Source organism: Rhinolophus sinicus, linkage group LG02 (assembly GCF_036562045.2).
Source record: "Rhinolophus sinicus isolate RSC01 linkage group LG02, ASM3656204v1, whole genome shotgun sequence".
In the NCBI taxonomy this organism is placed as follows: domain Eukaryota; kingdom Metazoa; phylum Chordata; class Mammalia; order Chiroptera; family Rhinolophidae; genus Rhinolophus; species Rhinolophus sinicus.
The window spans coordinates 177,178,283-177,200,148 of record NC_133752.1 but is presented as its reverse complement, the minus strand read 5'-3'; the positions used below and the strand labels follow the sequence as shown (position 1 = coordinate 177,200,148).

At 50.5% G+C, this 21,866-nt stretch overlaps 2 protein-coding genes and 1 long non-coding RNA gene across 14 annotated transcripts in view; 1 reads left to right on the top strand and 2 right to left on the bottom strand.

The window, feature by feature from the left end:
• Positions 1-1,024, bottom strand: part of CHD4 (chromodomain helicase DNA binding protein 4) — a 30,290-nt gene extending 29,266 nt beyond the window's left edge. For 5 of the 9 annotated variants that reach the window (XM_019754401.2, XM_019754402.2, XM_019754403.2 and 2 more), the window contains exon 1: positions 794-953. The gene's annotated coding sequence lies outside the window, so the exon portion shown is untranslated. Of the gene's footprint in view, positions 1-793 lie in introns of all 9 variants that reach the window. The other 4 variants (XM_019754405.2, XM_019754406.2, XM_074326128.1 and 1 more) reach the window with 3 other exon arrangements.
• Positions 1,025-9,273: 8,249 nt separating this feature from the next.
• Positions 9,274-20,720, bottom strand: LPAR5 (lysophosphatidic acid receptor 5). Of its 3 annotated transcripts, none has more exons than XM_019754456.2 (2): positions 20,454-20,720; positions 9,274-12,962 (listed from the first exon to the last, which is right to left on the bottom strand). In XM_019754456.2, exon 2 carries the CDS (start codon positions 12,751-12,753, stop codon positions 11,638-11,640), a length of 1,116 nt encoding a protein of 371 aa, XP_019610015.1. In that variant the 5' UTR covers positions 12,754-12,962; positions 20,454-20,720; the 3' UTR covers positions 9,274-11,637. The 3 variants fall into 3 exon arrangements, with proteins under 3 accessions (XP_019610015.1, XP_074182245.1, XP_074182244.1); XM_074326144.1 differs by lacking the exon at positions 20,454-20,720 and adding an exon at positions 17,644-20,392; XM_074326143.1 differs by lacking the exon at positions 20,454-20,720 and adding an exon at positions 15,511-15,959.
• Positions 12,277-16,185, top strand: LOC141570147 (uncharacterized). Of its 2 annotated transcripts, XR_012494056.1 has the most exons (3): positions 12,277-12,406; positions 15,524-15,677; positions 15,938-16,185. It is a non-coding gene; the product is annotated as an uncharacterized LOC141570147 (long non-coding RNA). The 2 variants fall into 2 exon arrangements; XR_012494057.1 differs by lacking the exon at positions 15,524-15,677 and having other exon boundaries at positions 12,286-12,406.
• Positions 20,721-21,866: the final 1,146 nt, after the last annotated feature.

Genomic DNA, 21,866 nt, shown 5'->3' with positions numbered 1-21,866 from the left:
CCACCACCACCACCGGCCCCCCCACCACAGCCATCCTAGTGGGGCACCCGAACCACTCAGGCTGAACTTAGTTCCACACTCCTCGGGGACAGCCCGGAAGCTGGTTACCCCACTGGAGCCCCCCAGATGAGAGGCAACGACGCCCCCGAGGGCAGGCTGGTGCAGGCGTGGGGAGCGAGGGGGGGGGGAAGCCCAGCTGGACCGAGCGGGGTGTGACTGGGGGGAGGAGGGTCCGAGTGGCCGCAGCGCGGGGGGGGGGCCAGGGGAGGCGGCCGGCGGCGAGGCGCTCGGGGACACAAGGTCACTTGGGGGTGGGGGGGCACCTCCCTGCGCCTGGGGAGGGGCCAGTGCCCAGACAGGGCAGCTCTCCAAACGCTGTCCTCTGGGACAACTCAGGTTCTCCCAAGGAGCCGCAGGGACGAGGGGGCGTGGAGGTTCGGGCGCTCCGGGGGGCTGCAGGCAGGAACTTACGGGCCACAGGGCTCCCACCCGGCAGGGGGTCGGGCCACGTGTCCCGGGGGGCAAGTGAGCAGAGGGTGTGGGGGCGGGCGCCGGGCATTGTGGGAGACCAAGCCCGAGGTGGGAGTCGCGGGGAGCCAGACTCTGGCTGGGTTGGGGTGGGAGGAAGGGGGCTAGACACCCAGCAGGGAAGAGAGAGGAAAGGTCGGCTCCTCCGGGCAGGGGGCGGTCCGCGGGTCGGAGGACGCCTGAGAAAGGGGCGGGTGGAAGCATGACCCTCGGGGCTGGCCGGGCTGAGAGGGGCGTCTCTTTGGGAACCCCGCGTTCTCCTCACCCCGGAGCTGCCGCAGGTCGCGCAGGGTCCGGCCCGGTGTCACTCCCGCTTCGGCTCCTCCTCGTCGCGGCCGAAGGGGGGAAAATGGCTCCGGCTCCGGCGTCGCCTCTTAAAGGGCCCGAAACACCGGCCGGGAAATCCCACCGCACAGGCCCCGCCCCCCACGGACAGCCCATAATAACCTCAACCAACTCCAACCCCCCTCCACTACCGCCACCCTCCTCCCTAGGTCTCCCGGGCAACCCCCGCCCCCTCGTCGCTCTGGCAACCATTGGCCACGCCCCTTCGAGCGCGCGCGCGCGTCACCCGGGCAACCACCCACCTCCTGGCCATCCCATAATACACATGGACACCCCCCCCCAACACACACTCACACTCACACACACACATATATATGCCAGAGCTGTTGACATCTTATAATATTGCAGACCTTCTGCAACTAACCCTTCCCACCCCACATCCCATAATAGCCATCCTTTGCCAACTTCTTCACTCTTGGCCCTAATGCTAACATCCCATAATAATTCGTCACCTCTCCCTCCCCGTGGCCATCCCATAATAAGCACCCCACCCAGCACTTCAGCCTCACATCCCATAATACTCATCCCCATCCCCCACAGACATCCCATAATAACCACTGCATCCACCCCCAGTTTGATATCCCATAATAGTCAGAAACTCACCCCCACCACACACACACACACACACACACACACACACACACACTGCAACAACGGACACTTGGGCCTCCTCCCACACACATCCCGTAATAATCAGTCTCCCACTTTCTATACTGACATCCCATAATAATCAACCCCCTGGAGCTGCCCTCAACCCCTGCAGGCTAGGGTCTAGATCCTCTTACCACCACCCTCAGCCTTTACACACTCATTATAGCTCCACAGCCCATAGTACCGTGTTTCCCCGAAAATAAGACCTAACCAGAAGATAAGCCCTACCATGATTTTTCAGGATGACATCCCCTGAACATAAGCCCTGATACGTCTTTTGGAGCAAAAATTAATATAAGAACCAGTCTTATTTTCAGGGAAACACGGTAAGCACTCCTCTCCATCAAAGAGATATTCCATAATGATCTGCAGTTTTGTCACCCTACAGACATCTAATCTCCTTTCTCTAATACTGGAAAGGTATCCCATAATTTTTACTCCCCACCCATAACCTGACATCCCATAATAACTTCAAGGAGTCCATAGTCAACCAAACATACCATAATATTCCCAGCACAACCCACCACCACATCCCATAATGCTTCATCTCCACTCCACCACCTCTATACCTTTCCAGCCAGGCATCCCATACTATTCATACCTCCCCCATCTCCAGATGCTGTCAATGTATTCTAACACTTAGAGCAGCCAGGGTGAAAACAAGCTCTCTACACTGCCCTGTCCCTGCCTCAACTTGTACACACCTTCATCCCTTTCTGGACCAAAGCAGTATCCTAGCATAAAGCCTCATGATGTCTATGAGAGACCATACCTTTCTAGATACTCAGGAATTGCAAGTCAACCTACGTCCCTACTAAAGTCCACCAAACTTCAGATATCTCCGGACACTTACCTCCAGCTCTTAAGTTTTGAGTAAGACCAACCAAATACCATGCTGGCTGGCTGAGCCATTTACATAGTTTAATTCACCCCAAGCATCCCATAATAATTACAAATTCCCATCTAAAGACTATTTCTCAAAATTCCAGAAGCCCTCTCCCCACCCACCCCATCTCCTGAGTTAGGTGCTGCATTCATCAACACCCCTATTGCACTCCCATGCACGAACATCCCATCGTGATGAGATGAGGACCCTGCTATATACATACCAACAGCCAATAGCTGCTCTCCCTCTGCTCACTGCTACTCACATTCATTCAATAGATGTTGACAGAATACCTAGCAAGGCACAGAGCTGGGCACCATGGGGAATGCAAGGACCATAAGTTCCTCCTTACAAGGAGCATAAATCAAACTATGAGGCCAGATAGAATGTCTGGTGTCAAGTGAGAAGAACTAAGTGCTAGTTCCCAATTTCCTGTTACAGAGAATGAAACAAATCCCAGGAGAGATCGCACTCCAGTAGAGGTTCTTGGTGGTCCTTACAGAGGCTAGAAGGTATTCCAAAACAGATGGATAGTCAAAATAATCTATCTGTTCCCTACATAATAAAGGATTTTGATTGGAAAGCAATGTTCATGCATACAGCATTTCTAATACTGAAATTCTGTATCATCATGTGCTTCTTTCTTGAGAGATGTATCAGCATGCCAGAATTATTATCCTCATTCTTGAACACCAAATTCTGCTTACCCTCAATGTCCCATATGTTTCAGCTAGTTTCTCATTTTGCGTCCTGAAGTCTCATAATACTTTCAACTGCTCCCATCCTCATCTCATTGAGGCCTTATTCCCCACTCCCCTCCAAAAAAACCTTTGTTGTATAATATTTACCATCTTCCCCTCCCCGTGTACAAGTCAACATTCTAGGATGCCTTCATCATTCAATTATGCCACAAGGTAGCCTCCCAACATATCCATTTCCTTCCCTAACTGTGCCTACCCTGCAGCCACACGGGGACTGAGCCTGAGAAAGCCAGAGAATGCAATCTTAAAACTCTTTGGCCCTCAGAGAACCTGAGCCCATAGGCCTATCACTTTTCCCTTTCCCTGAGTGAAAACTAACGTCCCAGCACCATTGCCTTGCTGCCCCCTGGCCCCCAAGCCAGAGGTAATGTCTTCCTCTGCTCTCATGTGCCTTTTTCACACAAGTCCAAGACCTATGGCAGTGGGACAGGTTGAAGAGAAACCGGAACTTCCTCCTAGGAGGGGCCCTTCCTGACCAGAAGTGAGTGGGGCGAACCTCATACCATCTCTGCATTGCCCTTCTGATCTCACTTCTCTAGAGAAAGAGCCTGACCAGATGATTCTCCCCTCCTCTAGGAGCCACAGAACTGGAGAACTGGCAAGGAAGGAGGAGTTCAGGAGAGGCAAAGCTTGCTTCAGGAAATCAGTATCCCTTTGCTTTCAAGCAGATGAGTGATGCTTTTGAGTCTTCCCAACAGCTCCTGCCCAGCTTAACTCCCTGGTCCACGCTTTTGCCACATCCATTGTGGTGTGCAGGCTGTAGCTCCTACTTTGCAAAGCTGCGGTCTTCCTCATTAAATTCTCTTGACTTCAAGATTGGGCCCCATTTATTTATGCAAACCCTCCCCCACGATTTTTCTGCATACCAAGGATGAGCCTTGTGTTCTTCACTGGGAGGAGATGAGGCAGCTCTTTTAAGATACCATAATGTGGGCATACCTCCTTTCAAGAAGTTTCCCCTTTATAGAGCCGTCAGACACCAATTCTGTCCTCCTCCCTCCCCATTTCTCTAGGGGATGTAGCCTGCCTCTGGGCCTCATATTCCCTTCTGTAATATCTCTGTCGGCTCCTTTTCTTCTCATATATATTACCACATTACTACAATGATTCGTAATATAAACCAGGAAGAGTTTTATAACTGGGTAGTCACAGCCTCTTGCCTATAATGGCAAACACTGATACCTGTTGTGCACCACAGCCCTCTGCCTCATCCCTGCAGGTTCTACCCACTTACCCTCTTGCCTCTCTTACTCTTCACCTCTCCCTAATACCACAAGGAGAAGGCTAAAGTCCCTTCCTCTCTTCTTGAGTTCCAGAGAGGGCTAGAACGTGTGTGTTTGTGTGTTGCTTTTGTGGTCTTTATGTATCCATGTCCCCTTTCCCTACCCTGGCCCCATGCTATCCTCCCAGATAAATTATAAATAAACCACTAGCATGATTGGTCCACAGAGACTAAGGGTGGGATAATCTCCTGATTAATGCACCCAGGGGGGCAGCCTCTCTAGCTGGTTACCTTAGAATTCTGTTTCCATCCCATGGTACATAAGAACCTAGAATAACATTCAGAGTGGTTGTCCTTGGAGTTTTCAGCACATGTTCTGTAATTCCTCTCTCTACATCTCTGTTCTGTGTGAGCCCTAGAAACTCTGTAAGAGGTCTAAATGACCAGTGTTATCCTGATCTGTTAGAATAAGGGGTTTGGGGAAGCCAACATAGGAAAGAAAAGCCACAGTGACAGTGCACTCTGATGGCTAGACAGGATGCAGGTAGTGCAGGGCTTGGGGGGTGATGGGCCAGGCGTTTGTCCTTCAGGAGCCAACTTAGTCTCTATTCCGTGGTTGTGAATGCAAGGCCTCAAAGCTCCCCTGGCCCCACCCCCACACCTGATATGGTCCCAAGGGTCAAATCCAGGAAGGTAAAGAGGGAGGGAAGTATTTGGGTACTGTGCTCACCCAGGAGCACTGCTCCCTTTGGTGTGCCACACAGGCGTTCTCACTGCCAGCCCAGCACTGCAAGTCCTGGACTCAGCAAGTCTGCAGCTCACAAGCTACAGTATGAGCTACAAGGACCCAGGTGTCCAGGGTTCAGAGTTGGCTAACTCTAGTCTGCCCCAGGGGCCGCTTCAAACAGCTATCACCGAAGAACCTCTCCAGCCAGTTACTCTTGCCAGGCCTCAGGTCTGGCTCCAGGGCTCACCCACCCTCTCCAGCTCCTTCCCTCCTTCTTCCTTCCTGTCCTTCTCCCCCCTCTCCCTCCCCAGAGCTTCACCTACCCAGGACAGCCCCACCCAGCTGTTCAGGGCACATCCCATAATAATCCTTCTCCTTGCTATCCCCCACCCCCCCAAAAAAAAGAGAGGCGGCCATCCCATAATAGCCACCCACAAGAGACATTCCGCGGTGACCGCCCCCTCCCTGCAGAGCTGCCGGGAGCAGCCATCCCATAATAGCTGGCCGCCTGTTTTACTGGTTATGGCTGTGGAGGGAGCTGGAAAGGAAATAGAGGGGAGGGGGAGGGGAGGAGGACCCAGGACCCCACTTTGGGGAAAGGAGGGAGAAGGGGAAGGAGAGTGGCCCAAGGGAATAGGGAGCCACGGGGACCGTGCGCAGGTGGGAGGTGTGGTCCACCAGCTATCACAACCCTGCTTTGGGTCTTTCTCCCCATCCCTAGGGCCTGCCTTTTCCCTTCAGCGCTCCGGAGGTGGCTGCTAGAGTTAGGGTATATGCCTACGATGGGTTGAGGTGGCCAAAGTGTGTGTGTCGTTGGGGGTGTTGGGCTGGATGTCAGGTGTTCCCCTTGGGCTGTTTGAAGGAGAAGGCAGACCTTAGAGAGGATGGCAAGAGAGTAAGGGATCAGGGGGGTTGGAAAAGAGCTTCCCCAGCCCTCCCCATTCTGCACCACCATCCCATAATAATCCCCCTAGCCCCACTCCCCCTCCCACACACGACATCCCATAATATCTTCTGGAGAAGCAGTCCCTGCAGTAGGTACAAAGAGCTATCCCATAATATGCTCCCCCACCCCCACGCCACCCCCCCAACTTGGCCCCCCCCTCAGTCACATGCAGCCGGTGCCATCCCCCGCTGCTCCCCCCTCTGGCCACCGAAGGCCTTGCCAGCCCATAATACTCTTGCCTCTGGTCGCAGGAGGCCTCCAGCCCATAATATTCCCTTCCACCACCACCCCCCCTTCCCGCCCCGCACCCCTTCCTCCCGCCTCCAGTTGGAGCCGGGCCTCACCAGCCCATAATATTCCCCAGTCTCCTAAGGCTGTTCCAGCCCATAATACTCTCCCTGTCTCCTAAGGCCTCTCCATCCCATAATACTGCCAGACGCCTGACCTGTGGGCCAAACCCCAGCCCGTTCCACACATCAAGGCTGTGTCAGCGCCGCCGGTCTCCCTCCCTGTCCCCTCCCTCCGCCCTCCATGGCGCTCTCCCTCCCAGGCTCTCTCCCGCCCTCCTGCCCTGGGCCCCTCTCCTGGCCCCACCCTGTGCCTGCTTGGGCCCTGACTTCCCCTCCAGCCTCTTCTCTTGCCCTTCTCCTTTGCTTGGTTCTTCATCCCATGGCCCCTCTCCTCTGCCTTTCATGCGCTTTCCACCCACTCCTCTGTTTGTGGGTGGACTTCAGGTCCAGTGGGAAGAGAGTGCCCCCAGAGGGCAACAGGCCAGTCACTGCCCCTGAAAACTGTTGACTTGACCTAGCATTATGGAAACTCACCCAGCCTGCCTTGCTCACCCATCCCGTGGCCCTAGTTCTGATTGCTGGCAGAGCTCTGTCTGGTTGAGGATTCACCTGAGAACTTTGCTATCTTCCAGAAACCCTCCCCTTGGGCATCACAAACAGATTTTACCAATAGCACATCCTCCCCACATTCTTATGGGAAAGAAAGCTCCCTTTAAGGGACGATTCTCAGGTGCCTTTCAAAGGTGAGCTCATTCACCCTCACAACAATCCAATAAATAGGTATTATGATCCCCATTTCACAGAGGAGAAAACAGAGGCTCAGAGAGGTTAACTTTCTAAAGTCACATTTTCAAGTATCAGATGAAATGAGTACCCAGGCTTGTCAGATTCCAAAGTTCAGAGAGCCTTTGGGATACCCCCAAGACCCATGTGAGATACGTCTTAGTACTTTCAGTGCTCCTCTGGAAAGGACCGCACACTAAGAGTTACGCAGCTACCCTTGTCTCCAGGGTCTCCCAAAAGAATGGAGAAAGAAGGCCCAGTGTGAGATTAACCTCTCCTCTTCATTTCTTCCATAGGACCCCACGTAGCAACCTGCGAGGATTTTCCTCAAGATTGTTCAGGGCTAACAGAAAAGCATCTCTGCCCCTTTGGGATTCCTTACCTCTGACCTGGTTCTCCTGAATTTATTTCAAGACCAATGATTGTTACTCTTCCCCCAACTCATCTCACCGTGTGGCGGGACCATCCTACAGAGGAGACAGACTTTGAGGAGAACCCAGGGGAGATCTCCTCTTCAGTTCAGTTGGTGGACAATCAATAGTGCTGCTTGGAGATGTTGGGTATATCCCCGCTGGGGGAGGGGAGTCTTGGCCAACTGCAAAGGCTGAACCATCCTACCTGTGTGTGCCACAGCCACACCGTGTTCTGCACAAGGGCCTGAGGCAAAGTGGAGAGGGAAGGGACAGGTGTGCTATAGAGTTGAGTGGGTTAGAGTACAGAGGAAGAACTGGGAAAAGGGGCAGAGATGGTACAGCAGATCTAAGGTGAGAGGGGCAGTGGAGAGAGCTGACATACATAAGGAGGGAAGGAGTAGAAAAGAAAGCAGGGATGGGGAGGATGGGATGAGAAGTTGGGAAGTACATGGAAGGGGAGATACAGTACGATGTACTGCAAATAGCAGGAGTTTGGAAGCCAAAGAGACACTGTGCTACTTCCTGGTTTTGTGACCTTAAGACCTCAGCTTCTCCAGGGTGTTTCATCTGTAACATGGAGATAATACTCATTGCTAACTCGGAGGGTTATTGTGATAAATAAGATAATGCATTTTAAGCACTAAACTCAGATCCTGGCATACAGTTATTTTAAAGAAATGTTAATGCTCCTCTTTCTCCACCTATGATTTTCTCATTTTCCTCCTTTGGATTTTCCTAAACCTCAACTGGGGTAACTCCAGAGCATGGGTTGGGGAGCTCTGGATTCTCCACATTTTTCATCCATCTTATTACCCACTCAGTAATTGGGGAATCCTGTGAAAATCCCATGCCCCCTCTCCTCTCGCTTTCACGCACTTTCCACCTACTCCTCTGTCTGTGAAAAAAGCAGGGGCTACAGGTTTTCTTAACCTTCCCCAGCCAATTGCTTGTCAGGGTCTGTTCATTCCTCCTTTGCCTGCTATGTCTCCTTAACACGTTGCGTACGGCGGGGTTTAAATCCCTCGTGAAGATTCTCGTGATCCGTACGCAACGTGTTAATCTATTCTTGCCTCTCTATTCTCAAAGTGGAAACCCTTGGGATATACTGAATGTGGGGAAACAGTCCACCAGAGCTTAAATACCAGAGATTTCACACTGGATTCCATCCACCTCCACAGGCGACGGTCACACTTCTCCTGGACTCTTTTAATAGATCCCCGATCAGTACTTTTTTCCCTTTAGACTCTCCCCACCTGATTCGCTGCAGTTTATCCACTGACAGTATGTCAGGATGAGCAAAACCTAACTCAGGAACTTTCAGAGGCCGGCCCAGTGGCTCAGGCATTTGGAGCTCTGTGCTCCTAACGCCGAAGGCTGCTGGTTCGACTCCCGCAAGGGATGGTGGGCTGTGCCCCCTGCAACCTACAACAGTGACTGGACCTGGAGCTGAGCTACTCCCTCCACAACTACGATTGAAAGGACAACAACTTGACTTGGAAAAAATCCTGAAAGTATACACTGTTCCCCAATAAAGTCCTGTTCCCCTTCCCCAATAAAATCTTTTTTAAAAAAAGAACTTTTAGGAGCTTCCCATTGCCCACTCAATTAATTGCCAACACCTTACCCTGCATTCTTGCATCTTGTCTTGAATGGTAGTAATTATTGTTGACTTGTTCTATGGTCCCCACTAGAGAGTAAACTGCTGCACAGCAAGATCCAACTGTTCATCATTCAACAAATATTTATTGAGCACTTCTTTTGTGACAAGTGCCATTCTAGATGCTGTGGATACATCAGAGAGCCAACCAAATGAAAATCCTTGCCCCAGGGAGCTTACATTCTACCTGGGGGCGGGGGAGGGGGGAGACAGACAATAAACTATAAAAATCATAATAAATAAATAAATTATATAGTATGTAGGATATACTTGCTATGTGAGTTTTAATTACTTTGGAATTCATTCACAGGTGTGCAATATAAAAACACTCAAGTAATTTTTAAAAATTGCATTCAGTTCAGTTTGGATAGGGCAAAGTACTGAGACTTTAAACTAGGAGGATGTCTAATGTCCCCAGGGCTGGAAGGGTACGGGTCTTGAACCCTTAGGAAGAAGCAGGATGGAGCAGGTGCTAACCACCAGGCCTCTTCTAGAGCAGCAGGAGGTAAGGGCCTGGCCCAGGGCTCTAACCTCCAGCCAGGTGGTGGAAGGCCAGACTTCAAGGCTATCGCTGAAGAATTTGGGTCAGTTCTCTGGTTTGGCCACCAGGGGTCATTTTACCACTGTAAATCACCATCTGGACCGATCGCAGGAAGGCACACACAAAAGGCTTGCTCCAAACTAAAACTCACACACAGGAAAACTCTCTCTCTCTCTCTCTCTCTCTCTCTCTCTCTCTCTCTCTCTCTCTCTCTCACACACACACACACACACACACACAGAAACATACAGCATTGAGAGACATAGGGACAGAAATACACACAGGATATATGCATGGCAACACCTCCCTCACTAATGTGAGGGTCTCAAGATGTCATAGTGCCAACTCTGCAATCCTTCCCAGCCCCAGATTCCAGTAAAGAGGGAAAGAAACATTAGTGGCCCCTAAACCAGTCTTCCACTTCCCTTGCCTCCAGCTTGACGAGAACAGCCAGCCTATCTATTCTTGTCCTCCCATCACTCTCAAACGTCCCTGTAAACTCTTCTTCCTGGGCTGTGGCACAGTTTAGTTCCTTTTCCCTCCCAGAGAAGCCCCACCCTCGCCTCCTGTGTGTGTGACTAGTTCCACCCCCACCTTAGGGCTGCTGCTCCAGGAAGCCTAAAGCAGTGCTCATTTGGTGTGCAGCTCTTACTGCCTCCCCACCCCCCACCCCACCCCCCAAAAAAAGACTCCAAGCCTTCAAGACTACAATTAGCAATTGATTTCTTGAGCATTGCTCTCTCCCACAGTACTAAAAAACAATGTACATAATGCCCTGGGAAGAAGTTACACACGAATTCTAAAATGGTTCTCAAAGTGTGATCTGGGGACCCACTCTGAGGAGTCCACCAGGTCAAAACAATTTTCATAGTAATACTACTAAGATGTCTTTTGTCCTTTTCCCTCTCATCCTCTCACACATATATGGTGGATTTTTCCAGAGGCGTCATGAAATGTGTTACCATTGCTCTCACAGCTAATAGAATGTGTGCTTATGTATTTCTGTTTTAAAAACTTAGTTTTAATTTCTAATATGGTAAGAACTAAAAGAACAAAGTATAAGCAAAAGCTCTTTGGAATCCTCAGTTTTTAAGAGTGTAAAAGAAGGGTCTGAGACCAAAAAGTTTGAGAACTGCTACTTTAGTACAAAGAATCTTTTCCTTATTGTAGATGAAGGGGGCGTGCGGGGGAGCTAGGATTTAGGACCTGGAATGGAGGAGGTCTTGAAAGGAGTTTGGATGGAAGGAGAAGAAAAGACCTAAAAAGGGGAACAGAGACAAAGATTTTTTTGGGGAAAAAACTAATTCACTGTTTTGCCCAGCCCCCAAACACCCCATGCTGGGTGTCAGGTCTAAATTGTTACAAGTCTCTAATCGAGAAGGAAACCAGTTCTGCTTGTATCCAATAAACTTTTGTATCATGCCTCAATGCTGGGCAGGGGAAGCCCAGGTAGAAATGAAAGCAGGTGACATCTATGGCCTTAAGACTAAATCCAGGACACCCATTTTTCCGCTCCATCTACCAGCTCTCCGCAGTGTTTCAACTCCTCCTGCCCTTGCCGAGAGCATTTCATCCAGTCCTCTGCCTCTACACTGGCAGGCTCACAGCAGCACTTCCTATGGATTAGGGAAGGGGTCATCCCTATGCTTACCATCACTACCAATTTAAAGAAAACATTTCCACCAGCACTCTTCCTTCCCTGTATCCCTTGCTCCCACACTTTGTTCTTTTCTGCATTTATGAGCTGGAGTCGCCACCCAAAAGTCCAAGTGTCCCATCCACCTAATTCATGTGTGCCCCCTGAAAGTCTGCAAGTGAGAAGCGAGGGGACGGGGGTGGGGGTGGGGGGGTGGAGGTGATCCAGCTAGGGCCTTATGTGCCTGCGGTTCAGATGGCAGAGTCCTCGGGGCACTGGGTGAAGGGTGTCCTGGGATCGGAGTGCCTGAGCAGCTCCCGGCTGGCAGCTGCCGTCGTGGTGTTACGGGTGCTCTCAGCTAGCCTTTGGGAGAGGGCCTCCCCATCCCTGTCGGTGGTCAAGGTCCTGGGCCAGAGCGGAGAGCCCAGGCGGCGCAAGGTGTTGCGGAAGCCCTCTGCGCTGAAATAGTACACAAGCGGGTCCAGCACACAGTTGGCGCCTGCCAGGAGCACCATCACCATCAGCACCCCGCGCACCTTATCGCGGGCCTCGTGGCTCGCCACCACCAAGTTGCCCCGCAGCAGCCCGTAGACCGCTAGCGTGGCGTTGTAGGGTACGAAGCACAGCAGGAAGATGACCAGGTTGACCAGCAGGAGCCGCACCGTCTTCCGCCGCCGCTGGCTCTGCGTGGCGTCGGGCCGCGCCAGAGTCCAGAAGACCCTGCCGGACGAGTAGAGCACGGCCACCAGGGGCAGCAGGAAGCCCAGCGCCTCCGCCAGCAGCACCAGCGGCAGCAGCCTGCCTTTCCACAGCTCGTCGCTGAAGCTCTCGAAGCACAGGCGCACCTGGAGGCCGCGGTAACTGCAGGGCGAGGGCCTGTGCACGAGCATGGTGGGCACGGCGAACATCAGGATGAGCGCCCACACGCCCAGGCAGAGCAGTCGTGCCACACGGGGCCGCCGCAGGTGACGCAGCCGCAGCGGGTGCACGACGGCGGCGTAGCGGTCCAAGTTGATGAGGGTGAGGAAGATGCAGCTTCCATACATATTCATCTGGAAGATGGCTCCGGCCGTCTGGCACAGGAGGTCCGGGAAGGGCCAATAGTGCAGCGAGTAGTAGGAGAGGCGCACGGGCAAAGACAGGGTGAAGAGCAGGTCGCTGGCCGCCAGGTTGCACATGTACACGCTGACTACCGAGTGCGCGCGCAGCGCACGCAGGAAGACCCAAAGGGCCAGCCCGTTGAGCGGGAGCCCTGTGGCCAGCACGAGGCTGTAGACCACCATGTGCAGGTGGTGGGTATTCCGGTAGTCGGGGCACGGGAGAGCAGAGCTGTTGGCAGAAGTGTTGACGGAGGAGTTGGCTAACATTGTGCCAAAGTGTGTGGAGTAACTAGGCTGGGGGCATCATGGGGCATACCAGGGTCCTGGCATCGCGTTCATCTCCAGGGCAGGGCCTGGAGGCTGCACCGACAGTCTGAAAGCAAGCAGAGGCAGGGCATGGGATTGTGGGCTATGGCTGCAGGGCAGATGGCTGCCTGGAGTGGATGCTTTTGGTCATAGCTTCATCATCTGGAGACCTGGAATAGAAAGGCAAGCCAAAAGTCAAGATTATGCAAGGACAGGGCTGAAGACACAAATGTTTATCTAGCTAAACTGGCTGCCTTCTTGAATCTTTTCTCAGCTTCAAGTATTTTCCCCACCTTCCGACCCACCAGAATAGCTTTCTGCAGCAGGGCTAGATAGCACAGTGTAAGACTGCCTAGGTTTAAATCCTGGCTTTGCCAAGTTGCCTAGCTTTCATCCTCAGAAGAGTGACTTAATCTCTCTGACCCTCATTTTCCCTTACCTGGGGGAAAAAAAGGAGGGGCGTTTCTTACTTCATGAGTTTGTTAAATGAGATATGTAAAGTGTTTAGGCTGCCATTATTATCTAATAATCTCTCTTCCTTTCTTCTACAAATGCTTACTGAGCCTTTAGAAGGTTCCAGGCATGTTCACAATAGTAAACAAAACAAAGGTCTTGCCCCCACCTACTTTCATTTCATTGGAGGGAGACAGGTAATAAAGTACAAGTAAACAGGTATGTCAGGTGGTGATGCGTGCTATGGAGCACCTCCCGGGAACAGGTGCTCTGCTGGCCCCCCATTATCTAAAGAATAAAGTTCAAGGGCCCAAGTACAGTACAAAATCCCAGCCTCACTCATCACATCCACTGTTGCTTCTGTGTGGGCTGGGTTCCTGCTCAGACCACCCAGGGTTCAACTTGATTGTTTGACCTCTCCAACTCTATTTCTTCATCTGTAAAGTAGGGATAATAATATAATGGGGCTCTTATAGGCTGACTGCATACCACCACAGTCCTGCCTGTGGGTTAAGCTTTTCCAGGTGCTCCCCTGGAGGGTCTGACTAGGGAGCTTCCCAAACGGGGTTCTGGGATAGAAGGGAGATGGTGGTTTGGTAGTGAAGGCTCGAAGGGAACCCTAAGCTCAGGGAGCAGGGTGGTGAGGTGAGGAAGTTCATGGGTGCTGATGAGGCTGCTAGAGAGAGTAGACCACAGCAGCTGCAGTCCTCAGGCAACAACTGGCAGACAAGGATATGGCTAGGAGGTAGAGGAGCCAGAGGATCCCACCTTCCTTAATGCCACAAGGCCACACAAGCTAACCAGATGGCATCTACGAGGTCGGACAATGAAGTTTGTGAACTCATCCTAGAAAAACTGCTACATACCTCATTGCTGAATATCACTACAGTCACCTTTGAAGTACTCCCCTTGGGAAGCTATTCACCAATGCCAGCGCCTAGTCCACCCTTCAAAGCAATTTTGGAACTTTCTCTGGAATGGCCTCAGAGCCATTTTCATATTACCCTTGATGTCCTGAATGTCATCAAAATGTCTTCCTTTCAATATTTCCTTTATCTTTAGGTAAAGAAAGAAGTCATTGGGGGCCAGATCAGGTGAGTAGGGAGGGTGTTCCAATAGTTATTTGTTTACTGGCTAAAAACTCCCTCGCAGAGAGTGCCATGTGAGCTGGTGCACTGTTGTGATGCAAGAGCCATGAATTGTTGGTGAAAAGTTCAGGTCATCTAACTTTTTCACGCAGCCTTTTCAGCACTTCCAAATAGTAAACTTGGTTAACTGTTTGTCCAGTTGGTACAAATTCACAATGAATCATCCCTCTGATATCAAAAAAGGTTAGCACAGCATTGCAACAAGTTCACGAACTTAATTGTCATACCTTGTATTTTGTGTATATGTAGTAAAATATGCATAACTTGATATTTATAATTTTAACCATCTTCAGGTGTACAATTTAGTGGCATTAAATACATTCACAATGTTGTGTAACCATCATCACTATTTCCAGAACTTTGTCAGCATCCTAAACAACTCTATACACATTAAACAACAACTGCCCATCACACCTCCACCACCACTCCTGTCCTCCAGCCACTGGTAACCTCTATTCTACTTTCTGTCTCTGTGAATTTGCCTATTCCAGATACCTCAGATGAGTGGAGTCATATAATATCCGTCCTTTTGTGTCTGGCTTATTTCACTTAGCATAAAGTTTTTAAGGTCCATCTATGTTGTAGCATGAATCAGAACTGCATTCTTTTTTTATGGCTGGATAATATATTCCACTATATATATATATATATATATATCACATTTTTCTTTATACGTTCACCTGTCGATGGCTCCATGGGTTTTTCCACCTTTTGGCTCTGGTGAATAGTGCCGTGAACATGCCATGCACTTGCCGTCATGGGCAGAGAAGTTGTCTGGAGACCCTGAGCAATTATCCTAAGATACTGGAATTGCTCCTTTCAATAGGAACCGCTTAAATTCGTACATGGAACCAAGTTGTAAACCTGACTAAAGAAGTTTTCTTGTGGAGTTTTTGTTTGTTTGTTCTCCCTCCAACCACAACTACCAGCCGTTTAACACTTGGGAGAGATATAGTGGAACAGTTAAAGGGAGTAAAGAAACATTTTCTCAACAACAATACAGAATAGGGCTTAAACATGCTGAAAAGCAAACAAAACCAGGCGTTTTTCCTGACATGTGCTTCACCTCCCATGCTCCTTTGCTCTGGTCACACCAAACTAATACTTTTGCACATACCTTATGTTTTCAGGGCTCTGCCTTTGCACATACTGGTTCAGCAGCTTGGAATGGACTTCCTCCCATTCTCCAACGGGCAAACTCAGTTGTGTCTTAGGACTCTCTGAAGCCTTTCCTGACTGCCTCCCTCCCCACAGAGAGATGTGGTCCCCTCACTTTGTGCACAGGTTTGCCATAGCTGTTCCTCTCTGTACTTAGTCATTAGCTGATCTTGGTTTGCACCTCCCACTAGACTGTGAGCTCCTTGAGGGAGGGGCTGTGGACTGTGAGTTATTCATCTTTGTATCCCCAGCACCAAGGTCAATAAATGTTGAGTGAAATAGCTGTTGTTTACTGATCATTCACCATATCCCAGGATATTTTATATGCACAATCTCTAATTCTCCCAACAGTCTTTTGAGGTTGATGTTTATGCTCATTTTTACAGGAAAGGAAACAGAAGCTCAAAAGCTCAGTCAGTAAGGAGTGAAGTCAGGATTCAAACCCAGGACCACCCAGCTCCAAAGTCCAAGTTGTCTGGCATTGTTTCCCACAGGAATGGATGGTTGGAGACGAGGATGGATGGTGCACAGAGCACCTGGTCTTTTACAGCTGCCCATATGAAATCTGTGCCCATAGGTAAATTGTTTTACCTCCTCGTTTGTCAGATTGCAATATATACTTTTTAATAACCCACTTCTTTCGTTCTCTCACTGCAAACCCTGGTAACACAGGCTCGTCTCTCTTCCCCTCCTTATGCCCCTCCTTATGGTTTCCCCTTACCTACTTCAGCACTTAGCTTGCTGCTCTGAATTCCTCAGTTGTTTCATGCCTATTCCCTTTCCCCAACTAGATGGTAAGGCCCTGGGGTGGGGACCACGTCGTCCACTGCTTTTGTTCCCAAGCTCACTCATACTCCAGTCTCTCTACCTAGCAGGCTTGGTAGGATATCTGCCCCCACCCACCATGTACACCCATCCTGTAATTCTGCTACAACATCTCTTGTATTCATCTAGTCACACTCCTGACTAGCTTGCCCACATCTATAACTCATTTAGTAAAAGACCGTGTCTCTTAAAAGGCCTGTTTGGAAACAGCTTGCATTAAAATTTCAATAACAGTTTACACTCACAGTAACACTTTATCATTCTTAACCATTACTTGGAAAATCAATAGCCCCTTACAACTAGCAATCACGTACTAGACACTGAATAGTGAATGAATAATTATTTTCCAAGAATTCCAAGTCTTTCTGTCAACAAAGTTACAATGTTAAACAGACCAAAATGTATTTGGTGAACTGCTACTTCAAGGTAAAGTTAAGAATCCTTTAGTAAAGCAGATGACAATGCTCTCATTCCAAAAGAAAGAAGTCCTTGGTTTCTCCATAATGGAGCCTATTTGTAATAAATAACTAAGGTAAGTCCCCCCTTTCTGACAGACTCACAGAATGGCCTGGCGTTGAGAGCTGCCAGACCCCTGCGCTTGTCCCCACCCCATCTGCCTGCTTCCCTGGGGTTTCTGTCAGTGGAACTGAATGGGCACAGTGCCAGGCCAGATGGCAAAGATGAGAAAAACTGCCAAAAAGGAGGCAAACAGGAAATGGAAGGAAGGTTTTAGACGTGGGGAAGGGCCAGCCCAGCCCTCTCCTCAATCCTGCCTGGAGGAAGATGTCAGGTCATGTGGGAAATGTAGGAAGTACAGAAACAGCAGCCACCCAGGAAAGGACGGCCATCCACCAGGGAGAAGGTGGGACATAACATGGAGGCCCGCATAGGCTTAGTCACCTCCACACACACAGATGTGGTAATACAAGCATACCACAACACCAGGACACACAGCGGTATACACTAAGAGACGTGCACACAGGATTCCCAGTAACAAAGCGATCAGCACCTCTCCACCCCTGTAACACATAAGGATGTGTACGCACGGAGCTATGGACAAGTGGCCCCAGGAGGAAGCCTCTGCCTTCGGGTCCATGTCCTTACACATACCGACATAGTCTGGCAGCATCAGGAGCACGTACCCATGCAGAGACGTACACAAACAGAGATACCAGCCCCCAGGCGCTGAGGAGCAAAGAAAGCACCAAACACACGAAGGCAGCAGGGACTGCACCAGCGCACATCACCTGCCTGTCACACCACTCACATATCAGAGCACGTGCAGCCATTTTCCTCCTCCCTGCACCTCTGCCCACGTGCACATCAGGTCCAGTTCCTTACGGCCTCAGGGCCTCTCACACCTGTCCCATTGCCCTCTGAGCTGGGCTGGGCACCGCTATTTGCTGAGATAAGCTAGAGGGACAGGGCTATTTTCTGCCACAGGCAGGAAGTAAGAATGAGTGAGTAAAAGTGTGCAGGAAGCTAGATTATGATCATACTTTTTCTCTGCTCCACACAACCTGCCCACAGTATCCACCCTTCTGGCATCTGACCAGCAGGGTAGATGGGAGCTGAAGATAAAGGAATACACGATTTGGGACCGTGTTGGGGGCAGGAGGGGAGACATATACCTCCTCCGTGTCCAGCTTTCCCATCTGCCACCCTCCTCAGGCACATCCTCTCTTTCCCCTTCCACATATTCACCAAATACCTTGCTCTCTCGTCACCTCCTCTTTTTAGTAATTCATATCTTTCAGAAGTTTAAAAAGAAGGAATCTCATATCTCCCCATGCCCCAGAAGATCAGCTCCAGAATAGCCCCAACTTCATTTTATTTTGTTTATATATACATATATGAAGTGGTGAAAGAACAGTTTATTAGAAGCGATAATACACTCCAAAGAAATAGGAGCAGACCCAAGAAGCAGAGAATGGCTCAAGGGCTCATTATTAAAAGACAAAGTATACTCCAAAGGGTTTGGAGTGGTCCCTGAGCAAAAGCAAGGCTCAAAAGGCTCAAAGGGCTTGGACTGGTGAGCACTTGGAGTTTTTATTCTTTTTTTCTCTAGAATGGGCTGTTCCTTTCCGGACATGGGACCACTTGATTGACACCCAACTTCATTTTAGATTCTGGAGTTGCGGCCAATTCCACGTCCCACCGCCCCACTGTGTGCACTCCGTGCCTTCTTTGTTAGCTAAGCCCATTTCCTCTGCTGCTGTGTTCAGGCCACACTGGGACATGTACCCTGTACACACAGATGGGCTTAATTATAAAGACCTCTTGATATCTGTATATTCAGACTCCCAAACAGATCCAAACTGTGCTGAGCCTCCAGTAAAAATTTAACGCAGTTTAAAGATTTGGTGAAAAGCTCTGTCCCAGAGCTGCTTTGGGGACACAGATGAATCCTGCTCATTAGCTTGTCCAGAATCTGAGGGCTCTGTGGTGTGGAGATAGTGCAAGGTCACCAAGGTCAGTGGACGCCTTCCTCCTGCCCCAGGGACCATGTTCTTCCCGAGGAGAGGCACCTGTCTGGTGCAAGCTCCAGGAGGTCGTTGTGTTCTATCTCGTCCTACCTCCTCCCTCCTCCCTGGTCCAGGCCTGCTCTGCTTGCCCCAGGCAAAATTCCTGCTCCAGCCTCTTCTCCTCTCCCCATCTGAGCCTGTTTCCTCCTGCCTTTCCAACATCACCCTTAGTCAGGTCTCCCACCGCGGGTATTCTGATCTCCTCTCTTACATGTTTTTCTGGGTAAAGGCAGAAAGAAAAAGTGGCCTACAGCTCAATAATTAGTTTCCCCAATGTGGGGATGTCACCTCCCTACTTGCACATCTCCCTCCACCCTACTTCAAGAGCTGGAAAAACAGGAAATAAAGTCCCAAATCAGGAGAAGTCATTCAGATGAGATCAGCTGCACCAAGTTGGTTGGCCGGCCGGCATGCATCTTGCCCTGCTTTGGTGCCTGGCTGGGGCCCGCCTCTGAGCCTCCTGCTTTTCACCCCATTGACCTAGCCCTGAAATCTGGCAGCACTGTGTGCGCACCACTGGCTCCTCCTTTCTGACTTTTCCCTCCCCATGGGCCTGGGCACACACGGTTTCTGTGTTGGGATATCCGCTAGGGGCGGCAGGGTGGGGACAGCTGATGGCATCAGAGGCAGACGGACCTGAGCTCTAGAGTCTCTGAGCAGCGAGGAGGTGAGGCTTCAAGGTATACATTTCTATTTTCCCCTCAATTCTTGCCTCCATCTCCCCTCAGGGCCACGATTCCAGCTCACGTTAAAAGGAGCTGGAGATACAATTTAGTGGGAGATCCCTTCTTGTCAGAGAGGCCCCTGTAAACATAGGTAATAGGTAGGCAGCTGCCCTCATTGACATGATACAAAGGTATAAAAAGGCCTTGCCCACCCTCAAATATTTCCCCCACCTGTGCTCAATATCTGAAATTTCACCCACTTCATGTCACTCATGAGCCATATTCTATCAGAGCTATAGAGACATTAAAGACCATCTTGGTCTAATCCTCTTATACAGATGAGTGCACTGGGTTAAGGCAGTGTTTCTCGAAGGTCCTATTAGAATATCCCTTGGTTAGCTGGGAAAGGTAACAATAAAAACACATTTGTGTCAGTGAACCCATTCATTGAATTTAATCAGATAAGTTCATTGTCATCTAGCAGAGGGCCTGGCCCGGGGAGGTGAGCAGGTATGGGGAGTTAAGTCTTAACTGAGAGCGGGAAAAGTTTGGAAATTGTCCCCAGAGGACCCTGCTTGGTGGCCTTAGGAAGCCCAGGGTTCAGTATGACAGTAGGGCCTAAAGCGTGAAGGGGAGAACACAGCCTCCCCAAGAGGTCCAAGTGTGGGCTTTAAGTTTCAGGGGGCACTCCAGGGTGTGTTCTGTCTGACAAGGTCTTTATGCCTTAGGCAGACCCTTTTAGCTTTTTACGTGATTCAGAAAGGTTTCCCAGGGCCCAGGGCCCACACTCACCTCCATCCCACCCAGGTGTTCCAATTACTAAAGGAGGGTGCTGCCCCTTACTCCCCCATGAGGTTCAAACCCACCTGGGACCCCCCTCCCCATACCTGTGTTCCCTGTGGAGCTCTGCCGTTGCCCGAAGCTGACTTCCTCTGCCTGCTCTGGGCTGGGTTGGGTTGGGCTGGAAGGACCTGCTCCTGGGGCTGGTGGGGACACACCCATCTGGGCAGATCTCAGCAGATTCCAGCTTCCTGCACTCACCCAACCCCACACACGCAGGGAGAGAGAGAGAGGAAGCTGTGTTTTCAGCTGTCTTCACAGACTGGCCGGAGAAGCAACTCCAACAGATAATGGTACTTCATTCAGCTCCAACTCTGCCAACTAATGACTCCCCCACCCACCACGCACACCCTCCCCACAGTTTCCGGGAAGCCTAACTGGTACACACACCCACTGATGTGATGACTAACCTACCAGCCTCTCGCCGTTCTCACCAGTTCCCTTGGGTGTTTCTTTCTCTTTTGGATCCCCGCAGGTGGTTTTGCTCTTGCCACTCGTGGCTTATACCTCACCCTGTCCAGGGCTCCTCTGCGTGCCAGCTGCAGCTGCTAGGCCAACTCTCACTGCAGAGCGCACATCGCCCCTCCGTCCCAGCAGTTCCCGGGCTGGGTGGTTCCTCCTTGCTTCTGTCTCTTTCCTAGGCTGTGAGCTGGGGCCAGGGGGCTGGGCAGAACTCAGATGACAGCCCCTCTTCTCTGTACCCTCAGGCCAAGCCCCTTGCTTTCTGTATCAATAGGAGTGAGCAAGTCGTCCCATCTCAATACACAAAAACAACTTCAAGTTTTTGAGTGGTAGGTGAAAAAGGATATTATGGTCAAATGAGTTTGGGAAACACTGGCTTAAACAGGCTTCTCTATTATTAACATGCCATTAAAAGACTGACCACGTGTTGATAATCCAAGCTGGGTGAAGGGTACATGCGGATGTGTTATACTATTCTATTTTTGTGCATTTGAACTTTTCCATCATTTTTTTTACTATTGTTAATCACTGAACCTATAGAAGAGAGGGAGAGACTATACAGTTTCCCAAACATGTGTGTCTTCAGGACACATTCTGGGAGATCCCAAGTAATTAAAGGCCAATGTTGGAATCACATCTCAATGCATGTTGCCAAGACGCAACCACCTCAACATTCAGACCATTTGGCCCATTACTGGATGTCAACTCAACGGTTTCCTGAGCTCCAGGCCCCAGCTGTTTCCACCCTTCTGATAAAATCCAAGTCCTGCCCTCCTTCCCTGGAGGGGGGTCCCTACCCCTCCCCTACATGATCTCGGTCAGGCTCTGGCCTTCGTCCTCCAAAGGGACAATTCTACACTCACATCTGAGCTCCTGAGGCCCAGTGCTTTTCAGGTGAGGACACACACACCCTCATGGCCCACAGGACCCCTTAGCCCCCGCTGTGGCCTTCTGCAATCCAACTTCTCGATTTTTTAGAGCTTCTTCTCCTGGCAGGT